This window comes from Macaca mulatta, chromosome X, assembly GCF_049350105.2.
Source record: "Macaca mulatta isolate MMU2019108-1 chromosome X, T2T-MMU8v2.0, whole genome shotgun sequence".
Classification (NCBI taxonomy): domain Eukaryota; kingdom Metazoa; phylum Chordata; class Mammalia; order Primates; family Cercopithecidae; genus Macaca; species Macaca mulatta.
Genome location: NC_133426.1, coordinates 19,902,837 through 19,924,882, shown reverse-complemented (window position 1 = coordinate 19,924,882; position 22,046 = coordinate 19,902,837). Strand labels below are relative to the sequence as shown.

Sequence of the window (22,046 nt, the reverse complement as noted above, 5' to 3'; positions counted from 1 at the left end):
TTTGTTGTAATTATGTTTGCATTTATGAAATAGAAAGGTTGGTAATATTTTTGTTATAGTAAAATTTTGTAACAAAATTTGACTTGCACATTTTTTAGTTAAAAGTAAGGAAATGCCTATATTGTGGGATAGCTTTAAATATAAGTGAAACAGTTTATTGCTTGACCCCATACCTATCCAGAAATATTAGGTTGGTGCAAAAGCAATTGCGGTTTTTGCCATTACTTTTAATTACTTCTGCACCAACTTAACACAATTATTGGCTTACAGCTTAGTACTCTCTCCTTTCTGTAGCTCCTTGATTAATAGCATTACTCTCCACTCAAGTATCTGCTCAAGCCAGAAATGTGAGTGTCATTCTCTAGTTGTTCTTTATTATCATCCAGTGAGTTCACTAAATGCACTTTATTTTCTCTGTAAATTTCTCTACCCTCCATGAATGTACACCTTTTATGGTCTCCCTTGTCCTTGAGAAGAAGCCCAAACTATTTGGAATGCCCTGTAGGCCCTTTGCAAACAGGCCTTATTCATTCAGCATTTCTTATTTGTACTGTACACTGCCAGACACTGAGCTATAAAGATGAATAAGGTCAAACCTTCTAGGAGCTCACAGTTTTTGGGGAAGAGAGAAAACCTGTAGAATATGTATAGTGAAGGGAGGGATCAATGAAAAACAAGGAGTATGGGGAGGGAGAAGAAGATTGTGTAAAGGTCGTGTCAGGAAAAAAAATAATAATAAGGAAATAATGATTGAGTCAGATACCTTTAAAATGACCAAGACAGCTGGGCACGCAATGGCTCACACCTTAGGGAATAATCCCAGGACTTAGGGAGGCAGAAGCAAGAGGATAGCTTGAGCCCAGCAGTTCAGGACCTGCCTGGGCAACGTAGTGAGACCCTATTCTCCACAAAAAGGAAAAAAAGGCAAAATAAAATAACCAAGAGAATGACACGTCTGATGCTTTTGAATTAAATGTGTGGACCCTCTGTCTATTAATGCAGGCACTAGGGGATTTAGTCAAACTACGTCTGCAGAAAGGCATTAGAAAGAGCAGCTGGGAAGAGTACAGGTGATTTGATTCTTTTCCTAATAATTTTCAAGTACCCCTGGCATATTAATACAAGTTTATGGCATTGCCTTTGGGATTTGTTATAAATGTGTGTCCAAAAAATAATTTGTTCCTCCTTTGCCTTTGCCATCTTATTCACAGTCTAACTCAATATTTTAGAATAAATATGGTGATCTGATGCTTAAGGATGTAATTTCAGTCTTAGCTTCTATAAATCTCTGTTTAGTGTTCCTAAAAGATTTTCTTTGTTTTTTTCAGCATACTTCTTGATGAAGAAGGTCACATCAAGTTAACAGGTAAAAAAAAAAATCCTCATTTTATTAAAATATTTTCTCCTACAATATATACTTTCCTTTAAGGTTGATTGAGGTACAAATATTGAGTAATACACTGTATGAAAATTAAAAACTTGTATTAGAGCCAGGCGTGGTGGCTCACCCCTGTAATCTCAGCATTCTGGAAGGCTGAGGCAGGTGGATCACTTGAGGTCGGGAATTCAAGACTAGCCTGGCCAACATGGTGAAACCCCATTTCTATTAAAAACACAAAAAAATGAGTTGGGCGTGGTGGTGCACGCCTATAATCCCAGTTACTTGGGAGGCTGAGGCAGGAGCATCACTTGAACCCAGGAGGCAGAGGTTGCAGTGAGCCAAGATGGCACCACTGTACTCCAGCCTGGGCGACAGAGTGAGACTCCATCTCAAAAAAACAAAAACAGAAAAAATCTTGTATTAGAAAATTTAAATGATTAATGTCAGAACTCAAAGTTTAAAATTTACATGTGCAAATTTATGTAGGATATTTATATTTGTTTTGGCAGATTTTGGCCTAAGTAAAGAGTCTATTGACCATGAGAAGAAGGCATATTCTTTTTGTGGAACTGTGGAGTATATGGCTCCAGAAGTAGTTAATCGTCGAGGTCATACTCAGAGTGCTGACTGGTGGTCTTTTGGTGTGTTAATGGTAAGGTTTGAATTTGGGTTTTTTTTGGGAGGAAGGAGGTTGTTTGTTAAGTGAGGATTAGCAGTGAATATTAAAGAAACTGGTGTTTTTATTTTCTTTATTTTATACCATATGTAATAAGTAACCAAGAAAAATTATTATATGCAGTATAGAAGGACTGTGAAATCTATTAGCTGCTTCTATCTCGTCCTAATTTGAAAAGGCAAAAAATATATATATATTACCATAGATTTCCTGCTAATAGTAACAATCTAAAGCATTAATGGTATTTACTCTTTTGGAGAAACTGGTCCAGAAATCTATTAGTAAGTGACCCTTAAAATAAGTTCGTTTGGTCGGGTGCAGTGGCTCACACCTGTAATCCTAGCACTTTGGGAGGCTGAGGCGGGTGGATCACCTGATGTCAGGAGTTCAAGACCAGCTTGGCCAACATGGCAAAACCCCATCTCCACTAAAAATACAAAAATTAGCCAAGCAGGATGGCATACGCCTGTAATCCCAGCCACACAGGAGACTGAGACTGGAGAATTGCTAGAACCTGGGAGGCAGAGGTTGCAGTGAGCCAAGATCATGCCACTGCACTCCAGCCTGGGCAACAGAGCAAGACACCGTCTCAAAAAAAATAAAATAAGTTCTGCCAGGCGCGGTGGCTCACGCCTATAATCCCAGCACTTTGGGAGGCCAAGGCAGACAGATCACTTAAACTCTGGAGTTCGAAACCACCCTGGCCAACATGGTAAAACCCCGTTTCTACTAAAAATACAAAAATTAGGCTGGGCGTGGTGACTCATGCCTGTAAAACCAGCCTGGACAACGTGGTGAAACCCCATCTCTACTACAACTACAAAAAATTAGCCAGGCATGATGGCACACACCTGTAATCCCAGCTACTTGGGAGGCTGAGGCAGGAGAATCACTTGAACCCAGGAGACGGAGATTGCAGTGAGCCAAGATCGTGCCACTGCACTCCATCCTGGGTGACAGAGTGAGACTGTGTCTCAAAAAAAAATAAAATGTAAGTTCATATGAAATTGGCATATTTATCAAATTGTTCACATATCTACACTTTAAAATTGCCATTTGAAATGTGATTGTTGAAGCTGAGCATGGTGGCCCATGCCTGTAATCCCAGCACTTTGAGAGGCTGGAGGGGGAGGATCCCTTGAGTCCAAGAGTTCAAGACCAACCTGGGCAACATACTGAGACCTCGTTTCTACAAAAAAATATGTACAAAATTAGCCAGTCATGGTGGCACAGGCTTGTAGTCCCAGCTATTCGGGAAGCTGAGGTGGGAGAATTGCTTGAGCCCAGGAGATAGAAACTGCAGTGAGCTGAGATTGCACCACTGCACTCCAGCCTGGGCTACAGAGCCAGGCCCTGTCTCAAAAATAAAAATGTGATTGATTTCCATAAAAAAAAAAAACCGTATAGCTCAGTTGTTTTAGGAATTATCAAGAACTTCAGTAACAAATATGGTAGAAATAGAAAACACTTATTACATAGCAATTTTAAAATATTTGAATATAATTAAGATGATGCTTTTTTTGCCTTCTGACCTTGAGATTTTATATTTATTGACTAATACTTCTGATTGTTTTGCCTTTCTGTAGTTTGAAATGCTTACTGGTACACTACCTTTCCAAGGAAAAGATCGAAAAGAAACAATGACTATGATTCTTAAGTAAGTACTCCCGTAATATAGATATTTTGATGAGATTTTAAAATAAATGCTTCAGGCTGGGCGCCGTGGCTCATGCGTGCAATCCCGGCACTTTGGGAGGGCGAGGCAGATGGATCACTTGAGATCAGGAGTTCGAGACCAGCCTGGCCAACATGGTGAAATCCCATCTCTACTAAAAATACAAACCTTAGCCGGGCGTGGTAGTGCACACCTGTAGTCTCAGCTACTCGGGAGACTGAGGCGGGAGAATCCCTTGAACCCGGGAGGTGGAGGTTGCAGTGAGCTGATATCACACCACTGCACTCCATCCTGGGCAACAGAGCGAGACTCTATCTCAAAAAAAGTAAAATAAAATAAATGTTTCACACTAAAAAAAATGAGATTTTAGAGTGTTGGCTGTAGTATAAGAAATAACTAAGAAATTCATCAATATTACATGGTTTGAATATGAACAGACTGCATAGATTTAGAGTACTCATATTATCTTCATGTTAATAGTGAAATACTGAAAGCTTTACTTTTGAGATTTGTAATATGACAAGGATGCCCATTATTTCACTTCTGTCCACATTGTCCTGGAAGTCCTAGCCAATACGGTAAGTCAAGCAAAAAAGTAAAGTATAAGGTTTAAAAGAAGAAATAAAATTATCATTATTTAGATAACATGACTGTATCCATAGAAGATCCAGTCATCAACCTGCACAACATAGCAAAACCCTGTCTCTACAAAAAAATGCAAAAATTAGCCAGGCATGGTGGTAAGCACCTGTATTCCCAGCTACTTTGGGGGGTGGGGGATGGGGACTAAGACAGGAGGATCATTTGAGCCCAGGAGGTTGAGGCTGCAGTGGACTGAGATGGTTCCACTGCACCCCAGCCTGGGTGACAGAGCAAAACCCTGTCTCAAAAAAGAAAGGAAAATCCAGTGATCATATAAATTCTTGGAATTAATAAGAGTTTAGCAAAGTTACTGGATACAAGGTAAATAAACAAAAATCTATTCTGTGTCTCTATACTAGCAAAAGAAAATGGAATTTTTATCCGGGCAAAGTGGCTTACGCCTGTAATCCCAGCACTTTGGCAGGCCGAGGCGGGCAGATCACCTGAGGTCCGGAGTTTGAGACCAGCGTGGCCAACATGGCGAAACCCTGTCTCTACTAAAAATACAAAAAATTAGCTGGGCATGGTGGCAGGCGCCTGTAATCCCAACTAGTCGGGAGGCTGCAGCAGGAGAATCACTTGAACCCGGGAGGCGGAGGTTGCAGTGAGCCAAGATCGTGCCACTACACTCCAGCCTGGGCAACAAGAGTGAAATTCCATCTCAAAAAAAAAAAAAAAAAAATGGAATTTTCAAAGAGGTTACTGTTTACAACAATGTAAAAATTCTCAGATACCTAATGATAAATCTAGCAGAAGTTATGTAAGACCTCTGTTGAAAAAACCAGAAAATTTTATTTAAAGAAATTTTAAAAGACCAAAATAACTTGAAAGGATATACTGTGTTTATGTTATGACAGACCCAGTGTTGCAAAGATAACAGTTCTATAGATCAATGTTACCCACTAGAAATATAATGTGGACCAGCCAGGCATGGTGGCTCATGCCTGTAATCCCAGCACTTTGGGATGCCAAGGTGGGCAGATTGCTTGAGCCCAGGAGTTTGACACCAGCTTGGACAACATGGCAAAACCCTATCGCTACAAAAATAAAAATTAAAAAATTAGCCAGATGTGGTGGCACGTGCCAGTAGTCCCAGCCACTTGGGAGACTGAGGTGAGAGGATCACTTGAGCCTGGGAGGTCAAGGCTGCAGTGAGCCCTGATCACACCACTACACTCTAACCTGAGCAACAGAGTGAAGAGCGAGACCCTGTCTCAAAAAAAAAAAAAAAAAAAGAAAAGAAATATAATGCGAACCACATACATAATTTTAAGTTTTCTAGTAGCTACATTTAAAAAAGTAAAAAGAGACAGGTTGTGGTGGCTCACGCCTGTAATCCCAGCACTTTGGGAGGCCGAGGCGGGTGGATCACCTGAGGTCAGGAGTTCAAGACCAGCCTGGCCAACATGGCAAAACCCTGTCTCTACTAAAAATAAAAAAATTAGCTGGGCGTGGTGGCACACACCTGTAATCCCAGCTACTTGGGAGGCTGAGGCAGGAGAATCACTTGAACCCGGGAGGCGGAGGTTGCAGTGAGTCAAGATCACCACCACTGCACTCCAGCCTGGGTGATGAGTGAAACTCTGTCTCAAAAAATAAAAAAGTAAAAAGAAAGTTAATTGTAATATTTTATTTAACCCAGTGTACCCAAGATGTTATTTCAGCATGTAACCAATGTTAAAATATGATTGAGATATTTGTTTACAACCAGTTTTTTTCATACTCATTTGAAATTCAGTGTATTTTACACTTGCAAAATGTGGATTGGCACATTTCAGGTTCTCAGTAGCCGTATGTGGCTAGTGGCTATTATAATGGATGACAAAACTATAGTTTCAATGCAAATAAAATTAAAATCCTAACAATTTTTAATGTGGATCTTGATAAACTGATTCTAATATGATAATACAAAAGACCAAGAATAGCTAAAATACTCTTGAAGACCAAGATAGGAAGACTTGCTTTACCAGGTATTAAGTCTTATTATAACAGTAATTAATACGGCATTGAAACAAGTGTGGAAAGTAGATCTATGCAATAGAATAAAGAGCCCAGAAACATATCTATATATGTGGACACTTAATTTGCAACCATTGGGAATTTCAGAGCAGTAGGGAAAGAATAGCCTTTTCTTAATAAATCATGCTGGAAAAGTTAAATATTTGTATAAAAAATAGGCAGGAAGTGGTGGCTCACACCTGTAATCCGAGCACTTTGGGAGGCTGAGGTGGATCACTTGAGGCCATGAGTTCAAGAATATAAAATTTATCCAGGCGTGGTAGTGCACACCTGTAGTCCTAGCTACTTGGGAGGCTGAGGTGGGAGACTCGCTTAAGCCAAGGAGGTCAAGAGTGCAGTGAGCCATGATCATGCCACTGCCCTCCAGCCTGGGTAATAGAGCAAGACTGTGTCTCAAAAAAAAATTTGCTTTAAAAAAATTTTTTTTAATTCCTACCTTCCACCGTACATAAAAATCATTGCCATTCTATTTAGAACCCCAATCAATAAGAAAAAGCCAACCCAATAAAAACATGGGCAAGAGACTTAGGGATCTGACAGAAGATAATATTCAATGGCCAAAAAACTTATGAAAAGATACTCAGGCCGGGCACGGTGGCTCACGCCTGTAATCCCAGCACTTTGGGAGGCCGAGGCGGGCAGATCACAAGGTCAGGAGATCGAGACCACGGTGAAACCCCATCTCTACTAAAAATATAAAAAAAAAAAATTAGCCGGGCGCGGTTGTGGGCGCCTGTAGTCCCAGCTACTCCGGAGGCTGAAGCAGGAGAATGGCGTGAACCCGGGAGGCGGAGCTTGCAGTGAGCCGAGATCGCGCCACTGCACTCCAGCCTGGGCTGGGCGACAGAGCAAGACTCCGTCTCAAAAAAAAAAAAAAAAAAAAGAAAAGATACTCAACCTCGTTAATCAGAAAATGCAAATTAAAATCACAAGGAAATATCACTGCCTACTCACCAGAATGGCTAAAATTAAAAAGATTGAAAGGAGCATTCTGAACCATTTGTGGCCCAGACTGCTGCCCTATTCAAAAATTTTGAAAATAAAAATAAATAAAAATAAAAAGACTGACAGTTCAAAATGGTGGGATGTGAAGCAGTGGCAACTTTTATACATAGCTGGAAGGAATATCAATACTCATATAACCACTTTGGAAAGCATTTTTTGTCCTTATCTTCTAAAGACAAATATATGTATATCCTTATCCAATTAGCCCCACTCCTAGACATGGACCCATGTTAAAAGAATCTAGTTACACATCAAAAAACAAGTACAAAGTTGTTCATAGCAACATTATTTGTAATAGCCAAAAAGTGGAAACCTTATTAACAAAAGAGTGACTTAATAAATGATGGTATATTCATACAGTCGAATACAATAGGAGTTGTATTTACTATATGTATTTTAGGTTCTGTGGGCCACACACAGCGTCTGTCACATATTCTTTGTATTTTTTTTCCAACCCTGTAAAATATAAAACAATTCCTGAGAGCCGTTCAAAAACAGGCTGAAGCCTTGGCCCATGGGTGTAGTATGCCATACAACAAAGAAAATGAACAAACCACAGTTACATGCAACAGCTTAGATAAATCTCACAAGAATGTGGAGCTAAGGAAGTTCAGACACAAAAGAAAAAGTACTATATGATTATATTTGTAAAGTTTACAGAGCAGGCAAAACTAAAGCATAGTTTTTAGGGTTCATATTTAGATGGCTAAAAGCCTGAGGCAAAATAAGGAAAGTGGTTACATTGGATGAGAGGTTCTGGCAGTGTTATGTGTCTTGGCCAGGTGACTGTTCAGTTTGTGGCAAATAATTGAGCTATGTACTTTGGATGTTTTTGTTCGGGGTTTTTTGGGGTATTTTATATTATTCTACACAATTAAAAAGGTCTAAAAAGATGTGCTACATAAATGAATGTTCACTGAACTTTCATCACTAAACCTTTATCACTTCATCTACTTTGATCCCTCCCTTTCAGCGAACAAACACTCTCGTGTTGAAGAACTAAATCCTTCTTTGACTTGGCCTTCCTTTCAAGTTAGTGTACCATCTTCCTGCATCCTTTCAACACAAAGCCTCTTTAAGAAGTAGTCTGTGCTTTCTGTTACTACTTTTTTGGCTTTTTTTATTTCACAGCCTATTTGTCATTCATCCCCACCACTCTGCTGAAACTGCTCTCCCTGTGGCTATCAGTGGTCTTCTAGTTGCTAAAACCAGGGGCAAGTTGTCAAAAGGATGACTCTGTACCATTCATTCACACAATTCATTTAACAGAGGTTTCAGTTCTTGCTACTCATACTTGAGACGTAGTATTAACAAGACTGAAAAGGTCTTTGGTGGACTTCAGAACTTATATTTTAGTGGGGGAGACAAGGAATTAATATCTAAACAATTTCAGGTAGTAATAGGAGATATAAGGATAATAAATCAGAAATCTGTACTTGTAATAGTGACCCTTTACTGTGTGAGGGAAGGAGCAGAAAGCAGTAGCCATATTAGATGGGACACTCACGAAAGGCATCTCTGAGTATTTGACACTGTTGGCCACTCCCTCCCTCCATAGTTTTTCATACTTTCATCTGCTTCTCCCACCTCTCTAACCATTCCCCTTTTGGTCACTTTTACATGATTTCTTCTCTTCCTGTTTTTCCTTTTTTAATTATAAAAATTTTCAAAAATGAATTCTCAAAAATAGAATAATTCAGTGAACACATATACCTGTCACCCAGATTCGACATTTATCAAGATTTGGCCATTTCGCTTTATCTATTCTTTTTTTCTTTTCTTTACTGAAGTATTATAAGTATTCCAGACATATCTACTTAATTCAGTTTGCCTTGCTAAAAATATGGATGTTTTCTTACACATCCACATAAAGCTAGCAATAATGCTTAGTTATCATTAGTCCTTAACCAGTTTTTTCAGATTTTCTTCAAAACTGTGTCTTTACAGTTGGATCCAAATCAAGTCTGCACTTTCCATTTGGTTGTACTTCTTAAACTTCTGTTAGTCTAGAACAATCTATCCCTGCTTTTCCCCTGCTGTTTATTTGTAGAAACCAAGTCAGTTGTTTTATGGAACTCTGCTTTCTGGATTTATCTTGTCAAAGAATGAGACCCCCTCTCAACATCTGAAATAAAGCATAAAACTTATTTTATTCCTTCCTATGGTAAGGCTAAAGTCTCCCCAAACACAGTAGACCACTAATCTTATATAGAGTTTTGAGGAAGGGTGGAGCTCAAGAACTGGCAGATTTTCAGGTCTATAAGTGGGTTGACATTATCTGTAAGAATGTGATTATTTGGGTGGGACTGTTGTTGATCAGTGGGCACTCAGGTGTGTTTATTGGAGTGAGTCCATTCCTGTTTGGCTAATTTTCAGAGACAAAAAGCAGTTACTCATCCTTGCAGGTGTTCACTAGGCAAGTTGTCATTGATCAATTCAATGGATTTTAAACCAACTGAAAGGATTTAAAACTAGTTCTGGTGGTTCTCTTGTTACCATGGATACATAACAATTAGTCTTTTCCTAAGAGTATGGAAACTTTTTTTATTCCCTTAGTGTTATTAACTTGATCCTCTGTCCTATTTTTGGTTAAATTGTTTTAGCAAGATTATTTCACAGCTAATACTGTGTGGTCCTTATTACATCAGGAGGTTTACAATACCTTGTTGCCCCCACTTTAAGTGATGGGCTCCAGTGGGTGCAGCTGATTCCTCCATTGTAAAGTTCCCTGTCATGCTTTTAACTAATGGTTCTATCCATTAATAATGATTACTTGGAACAGTTATTTTATAAGGAATTCAAAAGTGATGAATTGCTTTTTTTTTTTTAAAAAAAAGGGCGGGGGTGGTTTAGAAACAAGATCTTGCTCTGTTGCCCAGACTTGAATGCAGTGGCATGATCACAGCTCACTGCAACGTCAAACTCGTGGGCTAAAACGATCCTCCTGCCTCAGCCTCTCGAGTAGCTAGGACTACAGGTGCACCACCACGCCCAGCCAAGTTCTTTAATCTCTTGTACAGATGATATGTTGCTATGTTGCCAGGCTGGTCTCAAACTCCTGGGCTCAAGTGATCCTCCCACCTCCGCCTCCCAAAGTGTTGGGATTACAGGCATGAGCCACTATGTCCGGCCGTGATTTTCTATTATTATTATTCCTTCCTCATTTATTAGCTGGTATTTTCTCAACAAACTTTCCCTCATCAACTATGATGATTTAATTACTTGAATTAAGGCTCATCCAAGAAAAAGAGAATAAATACTTAATTATTTTCTTAATTGTTTCTAATGTCAGAGCCCTAGTTCCTTCCTAGTGGGGGTAATATCCAGTGAGTTGAGTTTTTGTGTTTTGACTTTGCTTTTTCTTATTTTACTATAATAAACTAATTGGATTTAATAATCAGTGTGATTCAGCCAATTGCATTCGTTATTTTTAATGCCCAAATTGTTCTTTTTCTGACTACCTTGTAAATGGTCTTGTCCCCCAGAATCCATCTATGATATGCTTTTCTTCCCCCTCTGCACTCTTTCCTGACTGACTTGTCTTTCCTATAACTACCCTCCACATTTTAATTACTCTCAAATCACTCTTTCTTACATGAATTTACCAGGCATTAGACCTGTGTTTCCATTTACTCACCTGCCTGGCCCTCCCAAAATATATTACATGCATGACTTCACATCTTTGAACTAAAGGTATCTTTATTTGCTGTTCTTTTCTTATACTCCCAGTTATCAGCATTTTCATGCACCCTCTTTCCCAAACCAGAAACCTGGAAATCATTTTTTATTCCTTCTCTCTTTTGCATAATTAGGTATTCTCCATATTCGATCTCAGAATTATTTCACTGTTCCAGCCTTTCCTCTGAATTACACTGCTGAAAGTATTCAGAAAACAGTGACCTATTACCCACACTATCTGACCACATTCCTAAGTTGATTGCCTACCAGTTATGACCTCTTCCCACTCCAAATTATTCTCTACTACCCTTGGAGTTACCTTCTTGAAAATAAGTCTGGTCATGTTAGTTCACTGTTTCAGGACCTCTGCTGCATCCCTGTTACCTAATACAATAGTGTTTCCCCAGATTTGTCCAAGAGAGTATTAATTCTACAAGATGTTAATAAATATTCTTTGAAAAAGAGGTGCTGGAAATAAATACTTAGAAAATACTGATTTCGCCCATAATCCCAGCACTTTGAGAGGCTGAGGTGTGAGGATCACTTGAGGCTAGGAGTTCGAGACCATCCTAGCCAACATGGCAAAACTCCATCTCTACAACAACAACAACAAAAAAATCAGCCAGGTGTGGTAGCACACACCTGTAATCCCAACTACTTGGGAGGCTGAGACTCAAGAATCCCTTGATCCCAGCAGGCAGAGGTTGCAGCGAGCCGAGATTGTGCCACTACACTCCAGCCTGGATACTCTGTCTTTAAAAAAAAACAAAAACAAAAACTGATTTGTTTGCTCTAGATTTCTCAGCCTTTTTATATGCAGTGTATTTTAATTTTGTGTCTCTAATAGGGGGATATAATAGCATTCTACAAGCTCATTTGGTCATGAGATAGTCAAGTTGCTAACTATCTAGAGGGATTAATGTTATTCAGTAAAATTTGGGGAAACACTAGCCAAGTGAATAAATTGTTAGCCTTTAGATTGCATTCAAGACCTTTCATAATCTCCCATGTTAAATTAAATATTCCCTACTGTTCCCTTGTCACTCTTTGCATATGTTCTTCTGCATTTGTCTCTTAATGTACTAGCATTGCCTGTATCCATCTTCACCATGGACCATGAGGTTCATGGGCTGTCTTTATCTCTGTATCGTCAGCACTAAACAGTGTCTGGCACGTAATAGCTCAGTAACAACCCACTGAATAATAAATGGATCTGTTTCTGAAATAGGAATTTTCTCCAGCTCTATTATTATTGTCATACTTACAGGATTATTGGTTTCTTTAATTTGTAGGTTTGGAAAAAGAATTAAAATTAGAGCTGAAACAGCCCTTCAGGTTCATCTAGGCCAGCAGTTTTTAGACTGTGTATCTTCAATATTTCACAATCCTCTTTCCCACAGTTCCCCTTCCCTTCAGGGTCTGTTAAAGGGAATAGAAAGGAAAAAGTGGCATATGAAACACATGTTCTCTTAGCAGCTTTAAATGTTAGGTTTCTTAAATTCCCTTTGAGGAGGAGTTCCGAGGCTATATGTTGGGAGCTATTGGTCTAGAGTCAAATCCCTTTGCTTATAAAGAAATGATAACAGGCCCAGAATAATTGACTTTCCCACTGTCACAAAGTTCTTGGTAACAGCCAGAACTAGGATTCAAATGATCTTACTTTCACAGTGCTCTTTGCAAAATTTTGAAAAGTGAAAAAGCTCATTAGCTTATGCGCTAAAATTCAGTTATGTGTTCACATGAAAACCTGTACATAAATGTTCACTGTAGCTTTATTCATATTAGCCCGAAACTGGGCACAACCCAAATGTCCTTCAACAGATAATGGATAAACAAACTGTGACATATTCATACAGAAGTCATACATGTAATAAAATGGCATAGAACTAAACACACACACAAATAAGTGCAAATAAAACCAGTGCCATGTGAATGAGATCATTGGATTGTCTCCATGTCAATATCCTGGATGTGATATTGTACTGTAGTTTTGTAAGATGTTACCATTGGGGGAAACTGGGTAAAGGGCACAGGGCATCTCTCTCTATTATTTCTTACAACTGAGTGTGAATCTACAAGTATCTCAAAAAGTTTAAGAATTTTTAAAAATAAAAATACAGATGCCTCCAAAAAGTAAAATATTATGTGGATTTATTATTTAGAGCCAAACTTGGAATGCCACAGTTTTTGAGTCCTGAAGCCCAGAGTCTTTTGCGAATGCTTTTCAAGCGAAATCCTGCAAACAGATTAGGTAAAAATTTTAACTAATTTGTTTATGTTGTGTGTTTGTTGGTGTTTGTTTTTCGGGGGGAGTAGATATTTGTTTTGTGGTGGAATTATTAACTATTTAGACAAGGTTGGGCATGGGGGCTCATGCCTGTAATCCCAGCACTTTAGGAGACCAAGGCAGGAGAATTACTTGAGTCCAGGAGTTCAAGACCAGCCTAGGCAAAATGGCAAAACCTCATCTTTACAAAAAATTCAAAAATTAGCCAGGCATGGTGGTATGCACCTGTAGTCTGAGCTACTCAGGAAGTTGAGGTAGGAGGATCACTTGAGCCTGAGAGGTTGAGGCTGCAGTGAGCTGAGATCACACCACTGCACTCCAGCCTGGGTGACAGAGCAAGTCCTTGTCTCAAAATTAATTAATTAATTAATTAGACAAGTATTGAAAACAAAGGCTGAGCAATATGTATATTTCTCCTTGAAATAAAATTACCAATGAATCCATTTTTGATAGGTGCAGGACCAGATGGAGTTGAAGAAATTAAAAGACATTCATTTTTCTCAACAATAGACTGGAATGTAAGTATAGAATGAAAACTTGCTTGAAATATTTCTTTATAATTAAAATATGTCTAAGTCTCTTTTTTTCCCTCTAGAAACTGTATAGAAGAGAAATTCATCCACCATTTAAACCTGCAACGGGCAGGCCTGAAGATACATTCTATTTTGATCCTGAGTTTACTGCAAAAACTCCCAAAGGTAAGGAGAAAATGTGAAAACCCAAATATAAGACAACAAATATATTTTTTTCTTGTTCAGTCAGAAAATCTTTTCCAGACTCTGGGCGTAGTTGCTCACACCTGTAATCCCAGCACTTTGGGAGGCTGAGGCGAGCAGATCGCTTGAAGCCAGGAGTTCGAGACCAGTCTGGCCAACATAGTGAAACCCAGTCTCTACTAAAAATACCAAAATTAACTGGGTTTGGTGGCATGTGCCTGTAATCCCGGCTACTTGGGTGGCTAAGGCACGAGAATCACTTGAACCTGGGAGGTGGAGGTTGGAGTGCATCAAAATTGTGCCACTGCACTCCAGCCTGGGTGACAGAGCAAGACTGTCTCAAAAGGAAAAAAAGAAAATCTTTTCCTGGATAACTCTCTATGCTATCTTCAAATCTCCCAAATTTGCTGTAGATCAACCTTGTATCTCCCCCATTGTCCCCCAAATAGGTTGTTATTGAGGGCTGCAGTTTCTAATATGGTAGCTAGTAGCCACATGTGGCTAATTAAATTTAAATTAATTAAAATTTAAAATGTAGTTTCTCAGTCACACTAGGCACATTTCAAATGTTGAGAAGCTGCATGTAGCTAGTGGCTATCATATTAGACTGTAAAGATAAAGAAAATTTCTATCATTTCAGGAAATTCAATGGGACAGCATTAATTTTGAATACCATTAACCCTATAATTCATTGATTTATTATATTCTTCAAATGAACTAGCTATTTTCTAGGCTCCGAGGGACTAGGATGTTGGTGTTGTAATGGCAATACACAATCAGAACAGATCAGATACAGTGCCTCAGAGGTATCCCGGAAAGCAAGAGGTATATACTGTGTACCTGAGAAGTAGAATTCCAGAATAAGTGAAAAAGGTCGTAGTGTCAACAGTTTTTCACTCAATTTCCTTTCAAATGAATCTTCTTTGTCACGTCTTACTCTTTTCAGATTCACCTGGCATTCCACCTAGTGCTAATGCACATCAGCTTTTTCGGGGGTTTAGTTTTGTTGCTATTACCTCAGATGATGAAAGCCAGGCTATGCAGACAGTTGGTGTACATTCAATTGTTCAGGTGAGTGGATGTCTAAATAATTTTAGATTTGGAATGTTGTAAGATATAGTTCATTCTGTGAATAGATTTTTTTCTACTGACTTCAAGTGAGCAATTTAAAATACATTTTAGACCGGGCACTGTGGCTCACACCCGTAATCCCAGCACTTTGGGAGGCCGAGGCAGGTGGATCACTTGAGGTCAGAAGTTCAAGACCAGCCTGGCCAACATGGTGAAACCCCTATCTCTACTAAAAATACAAAAATGAGTTGGGCATGGTGGCGCGTGCCTGTAATTCCAGGTACTCAGGAGGCTGAGGCACAAGAATCACTTGATTTGGAGGCAGAGGTTGCAGTAAGCGGAGGTCGCACCACTGCACTCCAGCCTGGGTGACAGAGTTGAAACTGTCTCAAAAAATAAAATAAAATACATTTTATATCATTAACTTTACTCTTAGCAATTTTTTTCATATGTCATTGAAAAGGTTGCAAGAACCCAAATCCTAGATACCTATGTGACTTGAAAGTAGAGTTTTAGGCCAGGCACGGTAGCTCAAGCTTGTAATCCCAGCACTTTGGGAGGCCGAGTCAGGCAGATCACGAGGTTAGGAGTTCGAGACCAGCCTGTCCAACACAGTGAAACCCTGTCCCTACTAAAAATACAAAAATTAGCTGGACATGGTGATGCATGCCTATAATCCCAGCTACTCTGGAGGCCGAGGCAGGAGAATCGCTTGAATCTAAGAGGCAGAGGTTGCAGTGAGCCAAGATCCACCACTGTACTCCAGCCTGGGCAACAGAGCTAGACTCTGTCTCAGAAAAAAAAAAAAAGAAAGTAGAATTTTAAAAGAGTTGAGATAAACATGACGATGTTGTCTATGTCCTCTCCTGTGCCTAAAAAATGTTTTTCATGCTGAGTTTGTTTCACCCTCTGCCTCCTTCAGGTCAGCTATGATGAATTAAGGTCTTCTGGTTCTTCAATGTCTTAGAACAAGAGTCGGCAGACTTTCTCTGTGAAGTATTAGATAATACTTGAGGCTTTGTGGGCTATATGGGCTCTGTCACAACTACTCAACTCTGCTATGTATCTCAAAACAGCCACAGACAATACATAAACAAGTGGGCATGGCTGTGTGCCAATAAAACTTTATTTACACACACGGGCAATGAATCAGATTTGGCTCACTGGCCATAGTTTGGCAACCTTTGCCTTAGAAAGATACAAGAAATAAAAATGAACTCAAATCTTAAGTCATCTTTCTAATCAAAGGGAACTAGATATATCTTTTGAAGCACTGGATTGTTTTTAGGATATCATTTGTACTTGGATTTGCTTGATGTTTAAGTTGCTTTTGCTCTAAAGTTTTTTCATGAGTTATCCTGTTTTCCATTTTGTAGAAAAACAATTAAAACACTGGTTTCTAAGCAGAGCTCGTGTTGAAATAGTCTGTGCCATTTACTATGCAAGCACGTGAATGTATGGCAAGTTTTTAAATTATAAATTCTGTACCTAACATAGAAACCACAAACATATATATTCTACAGAATTCAAATTTTAACATACACAAAGCTCATAGGCATGGATGTCTCATATCAGTATAGCCAAGGGCAACACAACTTTCCTCAGCCTGTTTATGGAATCAATAAGTTGCTGTTCATCATCTACTGTATGTTATTAGTCCCTAACCCATGACCAGCTTCTTTAGCAGAAGTTGTGTAAGGCTATGACTTCAGGATGAAGAAAGGAGGGTGTGGCTACTGAAAGTCCAAAATGTCGGTAACAGGTATTGCTTGCAAATACATTATTTTTATTTAATCTTCACCATTACCCTCTGAGAAAATATAGGCTCAAAGTTACATAGCCTGTAAGTGGTGCATCTGAGACAAGAATTCAGATATTCTAATTCTGAATCCTCCTAAATCCTTTCCTTCTATACCATAGGTTTCAAATTTCACATTTGCAAAGGTGCCTGAAAACCTATAGCCAATTGGGGAGTGGAATAAGGCTGAATCACAGACAAAGATACAGGCTCCATTTCAAGTAGCTCCGCTTTTAAAGTCATATTTCTTGCTGTACATTTCATTGTAAACACTTCCAAAATCACTTGTTTGTAGAAGAATAAGTACTATAAAGATGTATTTTTATTCTTATTCATTTATATGTAGAGCTTCAACAATGCATGCTGAGGAACATACTTCCCTATTATAAAATGCACTAAAGGCATTATGGGACTCTTCACCAATTTATAATTTTTTGTAGCAGTTACACAGGAACAGTATTCAGTTTACTGATGGATATGAAGTAAAAGAAGATATTGGAGTTGGCTCCTACTCTGTTTGCAAGAGATGTATACATAAAGCTACAAACATGGAGTTTGCAGTGAAGGTAAATATTTTTTTAGTTAAAATGCAATTTGTACAGTTCTTGTTCATGCATGTCAGTACCAGTTAAAAATTACACTCCTCTTGTTGTTAAAAGTGCCTTTTGTTATGAAAAAGTTAAATATCTGGCTAGTGATCTTCAGAGATCTTAATCTAGAACCCTGTGAGCTAAAGGTAAGGTGGTTATACATCTGGTTTGCCCAGAGCAGTACCAGTTTACACATCAAGTGATTTTTTTTTTTTTTTTTTTTACCTCAAATGATTTTTAAAGTATATTTTTACTCTCAGAAGTCCCCATTTTATGCTCAGGGTATCAACAAATTCCTCAAAATTGTGTGCAAAATTTTGTATGTTTACATCTTCTCTGGCAAAATGTTCATACCTTTCTTTACATCTAAAAGGATCTGGGAACTAATAAATGAATTAAAACCACTATCATAAAATTCATTATCATTGGCTGTTGTAGTTTCATCAAGTATCCTAAGACAGAATTTTCTAAGCCAAAAACCAAGGAACCTAGCTCTGTGATGAAGTTTGAATTTCAAACCTTTAGTCATAAGTGAACAAACACTATGTTCAAGTCTCTTTTCACTTCTTGGAATAGTAACCTTTGCTCTCCAATCTCAAGCAATTCAAACAATGTCTAAAGCTTTCAACTTATTTGAACCTTAGGACTGGTTTATAAATATGCATAGCTCATGTTTAGAGAGAGAGTGACATTAGTTGTTATCACTTTTCTAAACTTAGATGTAACTGCTTTAAAGTTGTCAGTGTCTATAGGACTTTCTGTCAGAAGGATGAACCATAGAAATACATTTAATTTGCTTCATTGGAAGGACAGTAAAGCTAATTTTAAAGAAGGAAATGTTTAAAAGAAATACATTTAATTTTCTATTTTCCTATTCATTGCTCTTATTGAAATCTAAGATACATAGAAATTTTCAAATTGCTTACATGAAAGGAGAAAAGACTAATAACATACTTGGTAGGCAGTTTAAGGATGTGTCTTGCCTCCATAAATACATCATAAAAAGCAGAAATGTCCTGAGGCCCCTTTGAATTACAGAAACTTTGAGGACTATGCCTAAAACCTCGAAAACGTCTCCAAGCTATTTGTGGATTTTTGTGACTTAAATGACTCCTAAAACCAATCCCAATACAGCCGGATTCTACTGAAATTACCACGTGTTTGAGGTCCACAAGCACAAGCATAGGTCTAATGCAAACTGGGCTCAGATTAGCAGATCCATGCCAAAAACAACCCCTCCCAGTGTGTTCTGGTTTTCAAAAGACTAGTCCCAGATCATCTCTTAAATTAGCATGTCTATTCCATATATCTCTCCTCTTAATCACCCATTTGCCTAATTCCACACTGTCATTTGCAGTTGATTACAGTGGGCACCTGTATGTTTATCTTCCCTGTTCTCCAAATACAGAACTGTTTTACAAGTACAGTCCACCCTTGAATAACACAGGACTTAGGAGTGCTGACCCCCAAGCAGTTGAAAATCTGTATAACTTGACTCCCCAAAACCTAACTACTCAAAGCCTACTGTTGACCAGAAGCCTTACTGATAGCATATACAGTCGATTAACACGTATTTTGTGTATGTATTATATACTGTATTCTTACAATAAAGCAAGCTAGAGAAAAGAAGGTGTTATTAAGAAAATCATGCCAGGCATAGTGTCTCACATTTGTAATCCTAGCACTTTGGGAGGCCGAGGTAGGAGGATTGCTTGAGGCCAGGAGTTTGAGACAAGCCTGGGCAACACAGCAAGACCCTATCTCTACAGAAAAATTGTTTAAAAATTAGCCAGGCATGGCTACATGTGCCTTTAGTCCTAGCTACTCAGGAGGCTGAGACAGAAAGATTGCTTGAGCTCAGGAGATTCAGGCTACAGTGAGCTATGTGCCACTGTATTCTAGCCTTGGCAACATAGCCAGACCTCATCTCTACAAATAATTTTTAAAATTAGCTGAGTGTAGTGGCATGTGCCAGTGGTCCCAGCTACTCAGGAGGTAGAGGTGGGAGGATCACTTGGGCCCAGGAGTTCAAGGTTGCAGTGAGCCATGATTGCGCCACTACACTCCAGCCTGGGCAACAGAGCAAGACCCTGTCTCAAAAAAAGAAAAATATATATAAGGAAGAGAAAATATATTTACTGTTCATTAAATGGAAGTGGATCATAATAAAGGTCTTTTTCCTCATCATTTTCACCTTAAGTAGGCTGAGGAGGGAGGAAGAAGAGAAGGAGTTAGTCTTGGTGTCTCAGGGGTGGCAAAAGCAGAAGAAAATCCACGTGTAATTGGTCCCTCATAGTTCAAACCTGTGTTGTTCAAGGGTCAACTATAAATCCATTTCAGATAGAAGACTGGACTCATGCTGAGAGTTGTAACCTCTTTCCTAGGTTGCTGGTGTGTCTGGGTATTTAGTGTGTACTTAATTACTAAGCTGTTTAAAATCGAACATACAAAGGCCACCTAATTTGTTTCAGACTACCCTTTGAATGAATTGAAAGCAAAATTTATCTTTTTTATATATTAGTTTAGCAGATTAAAACATTAAGAGAAATATTTTTAAGGAGCAGCCAAAATAAAAGGGTTAGAAAGCTACATTACTATTTTAAAGGGCTTTATTATAATAATTAAACCAAATTCTAACCAAATAAAATTCTAGGTGTAATTTTCTATGTAGCTTTCTGCCTAACTTCAAAAACAAGATTGTTCTACTTAACAGGTAATTAGCTTTTATAAGTAGCTTACAACTAACAGGATATTCAATTGAAGCATTTTAATAAAGGAAGTAAACTTAATTCAATAAGCAGATGCTAGTGGTGGTGGTATAGATATATCTAGCTCTTAATTATCTGTATTGATGGGGGGTTAGAAGTTGACTGAGTTCCCAAATGTTTAAGGCCTCAAGGATAGAAGAAAAGATATGTTAACTGTGTTCTTGGTACCTTTTCTCGAGGCTTTTTGAGTTTTTGGTAAGTTCTAAACTTACTACAAACTTACATTGGAGAGGCATGGTGGGAATGTGACTCATGAGTTGGAATTTACAGCCTTGCCATCTATATCAAGACTGGCTTTCTGATTAAACAGTCTGGCCAGGTAGTTGAATAAAACTGATTGATAAATGGCTTATTTATATACTATTTACATGAAGTAATACCCAAGGTCTGTAGCTATAAACAATTAATGTTTATAACTGTATAGTTCATGAGGTTTTGTGATAAATATTTGCCTTTTAGATTATTGATAAAAGCAAGAGAGACCCTACAGAAGAAATTGAAATTCTTCTTCGTTATGGACAGCATCCAAACATTATTACTCTAAAGGATGTAAGTAGATTCTTTAACATGGATCATTTGAATTAGTTGTCTAACTCACATTGAAAGTAGTGTATTTTCAAAAATCATGTGGTAGACAGAGAACTCATCATAGGCTGGGCATAGTGGCCCACGCCTATAATCCCAGCAGTTTGGGAGGCCAAGGCAGGAGGATCACTTGAGGCCAGGAGTTCAAGACCAGCCAGGTCAACATAATGAGACCTCCATCTCTACAACAAAATTTTTTTTAATTAACCAGGCTGGGCACAGTGGCTCACACCTGTAATCCCAGCACTTTGGGAGGCTGAGGCAGGAGGATTGCTTGAGCCCAGGAGTTCAAGACCAGCCTGGGCAACGTAGGGAGACCCTGTCTCTAAAGAACATTTAAAAATTAGCCTGACATGGTAGCTCATGCCTATAGTCGCAGCTACTCTGGAGGCTGAGGTGGGAGGATTGCTTCAGCCTGGCAGGTCAAGACCGCAGTGAGCAGTTATCACACCACTGCACTCCAGCCTGCGCAGCAGAGCAAGACCCTGTCTCAAAAACAAAAACAAACAAAAAAATTCAGCATGGTAAGTTTAAAAAGTAGATTTGAAAACAATGTATATGTATATATGACATAATTTCATTTATCAATAAAGATATGTTTGTACAGTTATTTTTTTCTACTTTTGCTTTAAGAAGGAAAGCACAATATTATTGCTTTTAATATCTGCACTTGAACACTTACCTAAATGTTCAATGTTAATATTACTATTAGTTCATATTCAATATTGACTAGTCTCACTCTCCAAAGTATCTTCTACATTACTAGAAGAGAGATCTAACACTCATAACTACCCATTTAACTTCCCTGCCTACAGTCTAAAGTCCCTAGCCCCTTAAGACCCTGCCTTCCTCTGTAGTTTTCAGACTTCTCACACACACTTTCTCATACACCTTATGCTCTGTGTTCTAGTATGTAAATTTCTTGCACATGCCTCAATTTCCCATGTTGCTCTGCCTGAATTTATAGTTCCTTCAGTTGCTAACACCATCTGTTTTTCTTTACCTGGCTAACTACCACACATAAAAGATTTTGCTAAGGCACTGCTTCTTCCAGGAAGCCTGCCCTGCCCATTGCCACCCCCAGGACAAGTAAAGTATCTTTCCTTGGACTGTCATGATACACTGTTGCCTATGTCTCTCTTGACTGTTATTATA

General features: G+C 38.6%; 1 protein-coding gene across 19 annotated transcripts in view; it reads left to right on the top strand.

Annotated features, from left to right (window-relative positions):
- RPS6KA3 (ribosomal protein S6 kinase A3) overlaps positions 1-22,046 on the top strand; it is a 111,856-nt gene that overhangs the window by 76,353 nt on the left and 13,457 nt on the right. For 11 of the 19 annotated variants that reach the window (XM_028842010.2, XM_015127067.3, XM_015127070.3 and 8 more), the window contains 9 exons: positions 1,329-1,366; positions 1,891-2,033; positions 3,644-3,714; positions 13,239-13,327; positions 13,817-13,881; positions 13,959-14,061; positions 15,026-15,150; positions 17,389-17,514; positions 20,766-20,855. In XM_028842010.2, coding sequence (XP_028697843.1) covers positions 1,329-1,366; positions 1,891-2,033; positions 3,644-3,714; positions 13,239-13,327; positions 13,817-13,881; positions 13,959-14,061; positions 15,026-15,150; positions 17,389-17,514; positions 20,766-20,855 — 850 coding nt within the window. The remainder of the gene's footprint in view (positions 1-1,328; positions 1,367-1,890; positions 2,034-3,643; positions 3,715-13,238; positions 13,328-13,816; positions 13,882-13,958; positions 14,062-15,025; positions 15,151-17,388; positions 17,515-20,765; positions 20,856-22,046) is intronic. The other 8 variants (XM_077989643.1, XM_015127069.3, XM_015127075.3 and 5 more) reach the window with 1 other exon arrangement.